The 13,749-nt window shown below is 37.6% G+C and overlaps 1 protein-coding gene across 1 annotated transcript; it reads right to left on the reverse strand.

Moving 5' to 3' along the window:
• Window positions 1-251: 251 nt before the first annotated feature.
• Window positions 252-12,395, reverse strand: LOC102310152 (protein kinase C eta type). Its single transcript, XM_042217426.1, has 5 exons — window positions 11,785-12,395; window positions 5,118-5,181; window positions 1,092-1,239; window positions 963-997; window positions 252-848 (listed from the first exon to the last, which is right to left on the reverse strand). The coding sequence occupies exons 1-5, from the start codon at window positions 12,133-12,135 to the stop codon at window positions 751-753; spliced, it is 696 nt and encodes a 231-aa protein (XP_042073360.1). The 5' UTR covers window positions 12,136-12,395; the 3' UTR covers window positions 252-750.
• Between the last annotated feature and the right edge of the window lie 1,354 nt (window positions 12,396-13,749).

Consider the following 13,749-nt stretch of genomic DNA (forward strand, 5'->3'; position numbering starts at 1 on the left):
CTGTCTAGCATCTGTGTAACTACAGTAACAAAAATTTATCCTGTCTAATAATGTTTCCATGCATGTAAAGAAAAAAAGTAATGGACCCAGACAGCTACCCTGTGGAGCTCCAAAGAAGAAAATGTGCAAGCACCTTCCATGAAAAGAATTTCATCTGTTTTGACAATATGCCTCATACTTACGTTTAATTTCTTAAAAAATAAACAAACAAAAAACTCAATCAATTACTCTCTGTCACTTATGATCAAATAAGACTTTTAAAGGAACATAGCATAAAAGAGACAATAAGTCTAAAGGAATTATATAATGATGATTATACTATATTTACAAAATTTGTAAATGGTGTATTAAAAATAAACATGCTTAGCGTATAAATTTTTATTATCCTGTCAGATTTTAGGGAAGAGAAACTTGTAATATTCAGCAAAATATAACAAAACTAAGCTACATAGTTGCGTTCAAACTGCTAAAACTGTCATGGATGTATTTATAGAAGCATAAAAATTTATAGTGTTCATATGTGGAAAATAATAGTGCAGTACAGTGTTCTGCCTCAGTGACCAGTCTAGACAGAATATAGAAACAGGAAACAGCCTACTGATCACTGCAGGTGTTAATCAGATGCGTGTGTGAATGTGTGTGTAGGAGGGGGAGGGTGCTTTTTTTTGACATTCTGTATTTAAACAAAAAAAAAATAAAAATCTGTAAAGAGAACAACTATTTAGAAGTAAACATGCTGATTAGAGTGTATTAATGTGTCGTTACCTGTTCTTTTGCTGTTTTCTTCATGCGTGGACAGACAGTGACGACCTGCTGGTGGCATCGTTTGTGCACCACACAGGTACACACTGAAAAACAAAAAAAAAGACAAGACAACGAGTCAATGGCGGACTCATAACAAACACAGGTGTGTTTAGGCAACTGTGGTAAAAGGCAGAAAGAGAAAAATAAGTTCTGCTTACCTTGACACTGGTAACCCTGCTTTCCAAAAACACCCCTATTAACATAAAAGAGAACAGATTTAGATCCAGTTTACATTCTACACAGAGATGCGCTGCCAGCACTGAATCACCCATGCGTGACTTTCTCACCAGATGAACTCTTTGCAGTGAAAACAGAAGGTGGGCTGACGGAGGAAAGTGGACATAAACTTGTGCCCATTAACCTGGTGTATCCTTCGCCTCACGGCTCCCTGCCGCTTCCTTGTAAACTGCTTGAAATTCTTCACTACGGCCTCATCTGGCAACAAGACAAGAACATAAGTTTGTAACATAAAAAGCACAGAAGAAGTGCGTGAACTCTTAGAATGGATTTATCACATTATGGGATTTCTTTAAAGTGGATATAAAGTCTTTATTTATACTTGAATGTGAAATATGAATTATTAAAATCTGTGTTTCTGCTCAACTCTGAGGATATTTCAGCTCAACATCACTGTTTTGCATTAATTCAACAGTTTGTGATTTTTCTGGTTCTTTTAGATTTGAAGTTTGATGACGTACTATTTAACTGTATCTGACAGTTACATGTGATGGTGCTGCATTACAGTCTGTGTGGCTGCGTGATTTTAGCGAGGGGGTGTCTGGGTTACTTCTTTGGTTCATTTTGACAGCCTTCATCGGGATATTTCAGGGAGCCACTCTCACATAAAAATGTCCTCTACACACCCACTACAGTGTATGGACAAGCAAGAAAAAGGTGGAATGATTAGCAGTTAAATGCAGACACTGTTATCTCTCACAGTTCTAGGACTACTCCCAGGGACTGTAAAAAAAACTTTTTTATTTTTAGGATGAATTATTGTCAATCCTCTTATCTTTCAATCAACTGATGAACTGTCTCACAAATGACGTAAAAAATTGCCATCGTTGTTTCCATGAACTGCAAGATGGCATCTATGATATATTAGTTTTGCCCAACCAGCAGAACAAAAGTAAGACAGACAACCAACAAGCAAAAAAAAACAAAAAGAAAAAGAACCAAGCCCTGAATTATCAACCTGATAAGCTGGAACAAATAAATGTCTGGCATTTCTGAAGGATTTTTAGAATACAAAACAACAGTCTGATATTACTTATTTGTAACCATTTAAGCCAACGTAACAGACAGACACTGCCTACACAAAAAAAAGTCTGACAGAGAATTTTCCATAACTAAAAATAAAAACTCCTGACACTATTAAAACATGACTTCTTTCCCATATCACATAACCCTAGCATGATTCACAATATATTTTATTTTTATTAAATAAATTAATTCAGTCATCTCTCAAAAGATCAAACAAGACTTTGAAAGGAAGGCAGAATAAAAGAGACAAAGAGTCTAGAGTTGTCATACTGTAATTTATGTTGTGAACATCTACACTGTGTAACTGTGCGTTTAGACCTAAGTAATGAAAGTCAGTAAAGAAATCTGCAAAACCACACAAGCATTACACATGCATTACGGAAACCTTTTTGCTGAGCCCACACCCCACCCCTGCAAACAACACATAGATGTAGTGTGGTTATTGTATGAAAAGGGGGCGTTCATTTCAGACTAAGAGCCTCTACATATACTGCAAAGCCCAATATACACACTACACATATTTAGTCCAACATATATTTTGCTTCAGGTGGTAGTGCGCTCCATGGGCGACAGGTATTTCTTGAAAATACACAACATCTTAATTTAGATTTATGCATTTGATGTGGTGTTTGTTGCTATTCATTGTGCTCTTGGCTACTCTGTTACGGTCTTGTCATTGAATATATATCTATACATCAAGAAAGAGACTCTGTGGCCAGAATTTGTTTTCTAATTGTAGACTTATTTAAGAAACTTAAGGAAAAGTCTCAAAGCTAAGTAGATTGTATCTCTTTTTAAACATGTGACAGTGTGACAGATGGTTCTTGATTGGTTGTATTGTTCTTTACATGCTTATCAAACTCGAGGTGTGAATCTAAAATTATTCCTAAGAATTTAAATCAATTGGCTTTCCCCATTTCTTCATTACTTCTCTTAATTTCTTTTTTTCGAATGAAGAAACGCATATAAACATTTAAAATTCAGTACATGATGATTATGTCGTTGCCACAGATTGCATTGTCATCTGCATGAAGCTGGTAGCTAGCAGGCCATTCAGAAACAATTGAAAAGCAGGGGACCAAGCACTGATTCTTGGGAAATGCCTCTCTATGCACAACCTGAAATCTTTTTAGTTTTGAATGAGCAAGAGCATGCTAACTTGAACAGGGCAATAATTATATACTGTAACACTGATCAATATTCAGTTAAGTCAAACTGTGATATGCTGTCATTTAGCCACATGAGACTTTCCAACTTAAAGATATGAGAAAGTCTTGCAATTCTGTCAAAATCAAACACACCATGACTCAAAACCCACCTGTAGCAGCAGAAACTTATGTATGATTTTATCAGTCTACCGTGGAGGAATTTTGGCTTATTTAGAGCAATGCTTCAGATCACTGAGGTTTGTGGTTTGTGGGTATTTGTTCATGCACAGCTCTCATGGTCCTGGCACAACATTTCAATCAGGTTGAAGTCTGGATTGGGCCATTGCAGCTCCTTAATTCTTTTCTTTTTTCAGCCATTCTGTTGTAGATTTGCTGGTTAGGTTAATCATAACGTCCTAAACCTAACCATTCACCCACTTTTTCAAATAAAATAGTTTACAGAGGAGTTCGGGATTGAATCAGTAACTGCAGATTGCCCAGGTTCCCATAGTTGCAAAACAAGCCAAAATCATCACTCCTCCAATGTGCTAGACAGTTGTTGTGAGGTGTTTGTGCTGACAGATTGTGTTTTGCTGCTAAGTTGTTCGGCCTTGCACAACTCTACTGTACATTATATCCACACATCTCCACTTTGGTCTTGTCTGTCCAAAGGACATAGTTCCTGAAGTCTCCTGGTTTGTTCAGATGCCCCTTTGTAAACCTAAGATGAGCTGCTATACTCTTTGTTAGAGGGAAGAGGCTTTCACCTGGCATTCCTTCCAAACACATCATTCAGTCTTTTTCTAACTTTGCTGTTATAAACTTTAACACTTAACATGCTGACTGAGGTCTGTAAAGTCTGAGATGTATTTCTTGGTTTTTTTTGCAGTTTTTCTGAGCATTGGACAGTCAGGGTGAATTTTGCTGAGCTCTCCACTCCTGGGAGGATTTTGGCATTATTTCAGCACACACCTGAATACTCCACAGAAGCAAACTTCCAAAAAAATCTGCTTTTATAAAGTTGGTCATACTTGCTGGTGATCAGTTAATCAAGTCAATTTAATGAGCGGCACTTGGCTGCTACCCTAGTCATTTCTATGGAAGCAGTAAAGGTGCACTTTGTTTTCAAACAACTTTAAGCATTTCTGTTTGCTTTTCCTGTGTTTTCTTGATTGTAGGCTCTTGTTTCTGAGAATTAATTAATTGGGAACTTGTGTGAGGTGGCATAGATTTGCCAATGATGTACAGTCTCAGTGTAAAAAACAAAACAAAACAAAAAAAAGATTTCAACCACACTGACCTACCCTATCACAAAATATCATCTTGATATGTAGAACTGGATGTTTTGTGGCTATCTGCATCCTCCTTGAGGTCAATCGCATTAATGATGCGAAAGCTTTTGATTCAGCTGTTTTGGACGTGGATTATGTCCACAAGGGAAGAACATGAGAGGAAGAACATTAGGAGAACCTTTTTTAGACCTACATGAGAAAACTGACAGGAACAACCGAGAATGTAGCCCAGTGTTGTTTTTAATCAACTTCTGCTTTAACAGTCCTGCACCATCACTTCCCACTCATCTCATTTAAATGGCCTTGTCTCATTGGTGAAAGAGTTTGTACTTAAGTTAGCGCCTTGATGTGGACATCTAAAAAAGGCAAACATTTTTCACATTCACGTGCATGCGCACGCACCTATCAGAGCCTTTGCATTGACAGACATTGGTATTTAATGAGTCAGATAATCATTCTTCATAAGGGCAAGTGGAGTTTCACTGTAGAATAAAGGTGAAGGTAACACAGTGGAATTGTTTAAATAGCTGGCATTGTTGTTATGTTGCGCTTGGAGGGTGTTGACATGTAGGCACGAGGAGAACAACTAGACTGTGCGTTGCATACATACCATCTACAAAAGATCCGGTGAGTGTGATGTGAACATACACCTTGCCCTCTGGTTCCAAGTCCATCTGCAGATTCAAAGACATGACACGAAATGATTTCACTACACCCAGACAGTAAAACTGAAACACACATCTGCCACAGTGAAACACGGTTCTAAAGTATCTGGCTAGAAGCAGAGATATCCAAACCAAACTAGCTTACTAATATTACACAAATAACAAATCAGCCATTTATATACACTTAGATTGTTCAATCTCAGATCACCACATTTTTAGACGATTTTTGCTCAGTGACCTTTGATTTGGCTGAATTTTTTATGCTTTTGGTCATATATAATAAACAAATATGACCAAAACTGTGACTTCTTCTTCTTCTTTTTTTTTTTTAAAAAAAAGCCCGTCCACCCGCTTTCAGGCCTTTTTTTTCCTGCCTTGAAATCCGAAGCAAAACATGTATACCTTAAAACACCTTTAAAGAGCCTCTCTCAACATAAAAATGAATCAGGGTGTGTAATTTGGCACAGATACATCAAAATGACCGAGTATTGGCTAGTTACAATATGGGGAAAAAAGTGAGAAGTCCTTAAAGTGTCATGTTTGAAGAAAAATAACTTTAAATAATTCAATAAAGAAATTACATTTCAGAAGACAACTACTATAAATTTTGTATGTAAATGTAAACAGTATTCTACACGAACGGAAAAATAAAACATGTAGAACAGTTTTTAATTTGAAATTCGTAACTATTTACATCACATTCATCTTCTGTGCTGGATTGAGCAAATATGACGTTATGGCAAAAAAAAAAGACCCTAAAATATCAGCGAATATGCATACCGTTCATTTCCATGACCCATGGAAGAGTCTTATAATTCAGGTAGAGTGTAAAATATAATGAGACTAGGGCACCGGTTTAGCTCAGCGGGTAAGCAGGCAACCACATGCCGCCTGGCTCGAGGCCGACCTGCAGCCCTTTGCTGTGTGCCTTTTCCGATTTCCTGCCTGTCTTCACTTACCAAGGCAAGATATATATATATACACACACACACACGTGTGTATGTATGCATGTATATATAAACGTGTGCGTGCACGCACGCACGCACACACACACACACACACACACACACACACACACACACACACACACACACACAGAGTTGTACTGATGTACAGTTTTTCATACATACAAATAAATAATATGAATTTATGTGAGTAATCTCATACGAGACCCTATCCCTAATCCCACGACTGCTACAGGCAAGCAGGGACCAGGATCAGATTTTAATATAAGAAATGTTACAGTGTTGCATTTATAATGCCTCTTAGTATATTCAAAATTTTACCTCTTATATTTCATAATTTTTGCGATTTTTATGTCCAAACATTACCTTATATTTCAAAGTGTAGGAAAAATACATTACCTCACACGTATACAAAATGTTATAAAACTTGTATAGAAAAATATTAGAGTTTTAGAAACAGCTGTTAGATCAAAGAATGTTTGGATTTAAATAGCATTGAAAATAGAGCTCGAGTCCTTCGGGTGTACTATCCCAGACTCACAACTATGGCACGACATTTTTGTGTCATTCTTCAGAGTGTACATACTGTCGCAGGAATCTGGACAATGGGACTGAAAGACTACAAAGCAGGCCTGACAGGTCTTACAGGTCAGGCTACTTACAGTGAGAGTGGTGCCAAGCTATTTAACCATAATTAACAGCATCACCATCTGCATATATAAGTTGGCCTCTTTAAAGCTGGACAGAGATGAGCAGACAGAAAGAGATACTTCCTTCCTGCAGAAACCACTGGATGGAAATTTTTATGTCACCGTATGGTCGAGCAAAGCTCTATTTATACACATAAACCCTTCCTGGAAAATACTGACAGCAAACCAGACGATGACACGGAGTATAAATATATAGTAAGCTCTGAAAAAAATGACTTGGTGTAAAAGTTTAAAATGAAAAAAGAAAAAGATAATTTCAGTTAAGAAGTGAATTTTCTTTTCAGTTGCCGCTCATATCCTGTGTCTCAATCTACAGTCTAGACGACAGGTTTGACTTGTCCACTGTGAGAACTTCCTCTGTGTGTGTGTTTGTGTTATGTTATCTTTGCCTTTTTGACTGCTGCTGAATAAATAAATAAATAATAATAATAATAATAATAAAAAACAATACATTAAGAGGTTAGAATTTGTTTCCTTCTCACTGAGTGACAGAGCTCAATTGGGCAGATTAAAGGAGGTGTCCATATTGTTTATCTTTATACAAACACATAAAGAACTGCGGTGCTACAGAAAATTCAATCTGTGATAACAAGGTTTTGGTTTGACTTTTGCATCTATTTCAGGACATGCAGACATTTCTACTTACTTTAGAAAGGGAACCATTGCAAGCTGTGCAAGTGCACATTTTTTATACAGACCTTAAAGTAATCTCATAACTGTGGGTAAAGGTAAAGGACAGCAAGACGCTGTAGTTAAAAAGCAGAACACTGAATGCTACATCATAGAGAGGGAAGTTTCTTTTTCTTTTTTTGTAAACGGGAGGAGGGTAGGGTCCCTTTTTCAGCCAAGCGAGCAGCACAATAATCAGTGGTGGAAAATGTTGAGGGGCCACATTTAACCCACTTTTAGTTTCATAGCTTGTAACCCTCAAAAACCACTGCATGAACACATCCACAAGTACTTCAAGACTGATTAGAGCAAACACATAAAATAAACAGCAGCTAAACAACCGAATAATAAGCAAAAGACATCACAAAGTAGTGCTGGGTACTGTCAGCAGGTGGGAGTCAAAGGAGCTGGGCTTGTGTGTGTGTGTGTAAATGCCATGTTAAATGTCTCTGAACGCCTTTGGGTTAAATGGAGGAGTTGAGTAACTTCCTGAAGAATTCTGCTTAAGCTGTGCTTTGAGTCCAGTAAAAGCCAGAAGAAAAGACACGAAGAGTTTTGTGGAGGTTACTTTCCTGGACACAAGAAGGTGTGAAAAGAAGAGACAGAGAAAAAAAGGCAACACAGAAAGAAGAGCATTTGAACACAAGCCAACTGAGAGTAACTATTTTAGCAGTAAGAGAGAGAGCTGATCAGCTGCCTGGTGAGAAGACTGATAAACAGCAGTGTGGGCGTGTGGAGGCTTGCGCCTCATGTGAAACAAACCAGCCCAGCACTTCTGCACAACAAAGCCCTTAAAGCCTTCACAGTTCAGATCTAGCGGATAACGGCTTAGAATTTGTGTCTTGAAGTGAGAAAGTCAGCTGCACTAACCAGCCACTTCTTCTAAAACTGCAGACCAAGCTCCACTTTCATACCACTTCCCCTACACTTCTGGGGTCTTGGTGTAAATGTGTGCAAAAGCAGTCTTGAAAGTCATGCTTCTCTCTACAAATGCGACTCTCAGGGGACTTTAAAGTGCTGATTCTTGCCAATAAATACATGCACTGCTCATGAAAATCAGTTAATTACCTTATTAGTAATTCTGCTGTTAAGGTGCAATGAAGTATATTTCTTCAAGATATATATATATACTTCATTACACCTTAACAGCAGAAAAAAAAAATTATATATATACATATATATATACATACATATATATATATACATATATATATATACATATACATACATACATACATACATACATACATACATATATAATTAACCTCTGTGCTATGTGCAAGGGCAGAGCTGTTTCCAAATGTGAGATAGAGAACTACTGAAGGTTATAGCACTATTGCATTATATTGCAATTTGCATATTATTGCTGATTTATACAAAACCGCCACATTAAATGGACTCTATGAGGCATTTGTTTCTAATGTGCTATGACGTAATGAGAAAGTGAGGAGACAGCGTAAGGGCCATGCTCAGGTTACATTCACACCTGCAGTGGCTTCTAGTCCTGAAGGGATGAGAGTAAGTCTGAACAGGGAAACTCCAGTTTCAAGAAGCACTTTTTTGTGTTTCAGTGTAAATAAGAGTGAAACCACTGTGGTACTTCACATTAGGCTTTAATTTAAGCTTCATGAGGTCATTTTTTCCACTGAAAACTGTGCATATATGGTATTATAGCAACAAAATTTTGGACAAAGTTTCTTTTACGCCTCAATCGACAAAGTTTTGTGAACTGTGAAACTCTGTAAACGGCTGAGAGCAGACGTGTGGAAGTTATAAAAATACATGTCTCTAGAGGCAGCTCGTGCAGGCCTGGGTAATTCTCTGTATTTGCTTGTGAGTTAGCAGGTCTTATAAGTAAAATTAACACCTCCCCACTACAGTTGCATGTGTGGTTTGTGACCATGGTTGCTGCCAATAACAATTCTAAGGCAGTGTATGAGCAACATTTATGACAGAGGTTCTTGACCCAACACTTTATGTTGAAAATGAGTTAATAAGTCTCGGACTCTGTTTAAACCTCTTCCTCCTGTAGAAGCAGGGAGGATCTCAGTGCAGATGGGAGGGTGTTATTGTTTTCAGGCACAAAAAGAGGGAAAATTAGTCACACACTGAGGCGTGTAGTGAACAGCGCCCTGAGCTTAATAACAGGCTTTGCCTTCTAAACCTGCTCTAAAACGCTGTTCATAAAGTATTAAAGCTCTGATGTGAAGTTAAAATAGCGCCTAATGTGAATGTGACTTTAGAGGTTAACTTTTTTTTTTTTTACTATAAATCAACCTGGAACTACATTTTTAATCAGTCTTATAGCGTTGTCTTAAAATTGCTTAGGTATGGATAGAAGAAATTAATAATTTAAGCAGGATTAGAAAATATAGGATGATTTTTTTCATCATAAGGTCCATATTTTGATTCCGGGACTTTAAATTCAGAAAAGTTACCCTTGTAAAGTAAAAGAAAACAAAAAAAACTGACTTAAAGCACACTTGTCTGATTGGCCAGCGTTGAGAAAGCCTGCTGAGGAGAAGCACCGCGTGCCTGTGAGCAACACTTGTTTATTTTTGCATTTGTTCACTGGTTTGTTTGTTCTTGATTAAAACTTGAATCTCAACTTAACTTGCTTATTTTGGAACCTTAATCTAACCAGGAATAAGCGCATGAACAACATGTGTAACATGTGTAACGTGACTGATCTGTAAATATTAATGCCCTTTGCATTGTTTGTTTTCTCGTGTTCGGTCAATTAAGTCTTTCAGTCACAAGCTGCAAAAAACATATGTGCAGGTTTTTTCCTGTGCATGCTTCAGTTAATTGGCATACAATGCATGACTGACATGGGAAAGGTCTGCTGTCAGGAACAACCAAAGCTAACAAAGCTAGCATGGTATTTGCTGACAAGAGTAAATGAAGTGTCAGTAAGACTTCTGAAGAACACTGTTTTACTGAAATGTTTACATATATATTGGCAGCAAGACGACTTTAGTTTGGCTTCGTAGGCCTGAAGATGACTATAAAGAAATCTCTGTAACATTTTTGTTGCCGAAAGTAAAAATTTAGCATCCCCAGTACACGTGGGTCAATAAAATTACAATACTTTTTTTTTTGCCATGCAATTACAGACACACTGGGGGGTGTTACTCAAATGAATGAGGGTAAAATGCACAGAAGCTTTAGTAAAGATGGTGAACATCCACCTGAGAATTCACTGAACTAATCAGTTATACACTAATGTGACACCGCAGTGTACATACTGTATATAAAATTCCAGCTTTTCACCCTTTTAAAAAAAATTATCCTTCAGTTACACAGAATACTGTATTCAAATGTTATTGTGGGCAATGTATCAAAATAATATCACACTAGCTTCTGAGATACTCTTTGATTCCGTTCCCTAATTCAAAGCTGTCTGTATAATGCATTTTTAACATAGTTAAAGCCTTGTTTAACATGAATATGCAATTTAAATTGCATATATATCTGACAAAAAATAAGAATAAAAGTATATGTTCCCATTAAGCCTAGGTTTGTAAACAGTAGGCCCATTTCACATTACCAACTAAAAGTGGATCAGTGATAAATTTCTTTAAGAGCTTTTGACACTAAAGTTTCTGTATTATAAAGAATTGTAAAAATCTCTTCCTTTGCATTATTTCCTCATACATATACTACAATAAAGCTACATGAGATGGGACAGGCAGAAACTTTGGGTCAGTTACTGCTCCAGCAAACAGGAACTGGTTCATGTCTGGGTATGTGGCAGCTGTATGTGATGTGAGTGATCATGCTGGAAATACTAAGTATTGTTGGTATTGGACCTTCAGGTATATTGATTCTGGCTGTTATTTAATTTTCCAAGGCAATGTATGATGGCAGGAAATGCCATCATACTGTCATTGGATCTGAGGCGTTTTTGGCTCCGGGTTGAACCAATAAACTCTGCTTGGAGGTGTGTGTACTTTAATAATAAAAACATTTTATTTTTCTTCTTCTTCTTCTTCTTCTTCTTCTTCTTCTTCTTCTTCTTCTTCTTATTATTATTATTATTATTATTATTATTATTATTATTATTATTAGGCACTGTTCTCAGTACGAGACCACAGGCCTGCTCTCATATTGTGAGGTGTATGTAGTGGTGTGTGGCCAGCTGCACATCTGTGCCCCAGGGCATCCTGACAGACGAATCCACCCATGTTTATGGTTAAAGGATGGTCTAAATTTAAATGGAAGAAATAACACTTAAACAAAAAAAACAAGGGAACCCTAAAACTTACCCATCCCTCAAAAGTCTCCCCTGTGTTGGAAGTTTCGATGAGGTCCTCGAACTGAATGGTGCAGTTGGCCACAAAGTCATCATATCCGATTGGAGTGTCGTGGAAAACAGCCAGCTCGATCTGTTTGCCGTCGTTCACGTTGAGGCAGAACTCCTCGTTGTACGTGGGCATGTTGGTTTTCTGCTTGGTGTGAGTCTGCCCAATTTTGTAGTCGTCCACCTTCACCACAATGTAGGGGTCCATGGCTGGAGGAGCCTTGTTGAAGATGACAGAGTGGCGGAGGGAGAAGGTAGTCGGTTTCAGATCCACCGCCTCGCCGATCCGGAGCTTTAGATACCCGTTAAACTTCATGTTTACTAAGCTTATATATGCGCTAAGTTAAAAAGACAGCAGGCAAATTAAAAATAATATTTTAAAAACAATATGGAGAAAAAGTCATTCACGCTCACTTCAGGTCAACAACGACCAAATCTGTTCACAGTTCTTGGTGTCAGCTCATCCTGACCTAAAAGTTTTTGTGCTGACCGTCTGTGCAGCGCGTTTACTGTGAGCGCAAAAAGCTGCAGCCAGTATCGGTGCGAACCTGCTTCAAATGCTTTCAGTAAATAGGAAGCGACAGCATGCTGGGGAGGAGGCACAAGTTCCGCATAACATTTGACACCCATAACACACACACACACACACACACACAACACACACACACACACACACAGCAAACCTCTCAACCTGTCACTGTCGGGTTGGTGTGTCACGTGATTGTATTGTAGTTCTTTGTGTAGAAAAAAATGGAGTCTGGTACTATATAGACCATGATGCAACGCTCTGTTTGTGTAAGGTGCTGTGGTGCTTCACCTGTCCTTCACTCTGTGATGAAATATCGCCCCTTTGGCTCTTATCGTGCACTACAGAGTCCGAGTTTCTCATTTATAACTTCAAGGGCTTTATCAGGCTTTGAAAACCTTTAAAGAGATTTTTTCTTTGTCAGACTTGACTGGCTACTTTTTACATGCAGTTGTCATAGCTCGTGTAACAGCTGCTTAAGTATACTTTAATCTAAAGCTTGCTAAAACCATAAAGAGTAGGCTTGATTAGTTCTGATCAGAACCAGCACAGATAAGCTGACCACAGGCTGTCAACAAAGAAAATCTACCCTCGCATCAGAGCTCCCGACAACAGCTTAGCCTTACACTTCTGCAGAAGTGGGGAAAAAAATACAACAAATGAAAAAAATCTGTTTCTAAATTAAAGAAAAACAATGCAAATAACTAATAAATAAAGATCTGGATGTACTTTTACACAGTGTATTGATAGTTTTATGTTTGCAGTTTGCTCTTCATCCAGTAGATGGCCATGAAAGATCAGTAAATACAATGAAACACCCTGAAACGAACATGAGACGTGACATTTAAGTAAGTATGCAAAGCTCTACTTTTTGTCTTTATATTTAGAGCCTTAATGGATTCTATCAGGACACACCAAGTAAAAATCAATCAAACAGACCAGTTTGGAACGAGACTTGATATTTATTATTTAGTGTATTGTTGGACGTTATGATAAGAAATATTTCAAAAATCTAATGTAATTTAAACCAAACAAGCAAGCAGGAAGTATCGTGCTTCCAGTTAGAGCCATAGTGACGTATTTTCATGCAGTTTGGCGTCTGTGCACCACCGCAGGGGATCTGAAATCAAAGACTGAAGATCTGATTGAAGTGCAGACTTTCAGCTTTAATTGACTGTTTAAGAATTGCAGATATTTTTTACATAGAGCCTGTCATTCTCAGAAGCTCAAAATTAATTAGACAAACTAACATAATTTTATACATAAGGCTCTTTCCCCCCTCTTTATTTATAGAGTTTTTACATGCAGTTTGACATATCAGGCCTAATAAAACAAGTACCAAATGATACAAAGACATACCTCAATACATTCAGGCCATTACAATTTGGATGATTTTTGAGAACT

Source organism: Haplochromis burtoni, unplaced genomic scaffold (genome assembly GCF_018398535.1).
Source record: "Haplochromis burtoni strain Fernald_Lab_line unplaced genomic scaffold, NCSU_Asbu1 Contig_1952, whole genome shotgun sequence".
Taxonomy (NCBI): Eukaryota; Metazoa; Chordata; class Actinopteri; order Cichliformes; family Cichlidae; genus Haplochromis; species Haplochromis burtoni.

Coding starts and splice junctions, on each gene's coding strand:
- LOC102310152 (XM_042217426.1), bottom strand. CDS start 12,135: ATGAAGTTTAACGGGTATCTAAAGCTCCGGATCGGCGAGGCGGTGGAT. Junction 5,182..11,784: donor GGGAGACTTTTGAGGGATGG/GTAAGTTTTAGG, acceptor TTGAATCTGCAG/ATGGACTTGGAACCAGAGGG. Junction 849..962: donor GCAGGGTTACCAGTGTCAAG/GTAAGCAGAACT, acceptor TTTGTTTTTCAG/TGTGTACCTGTGTGGTGCAC.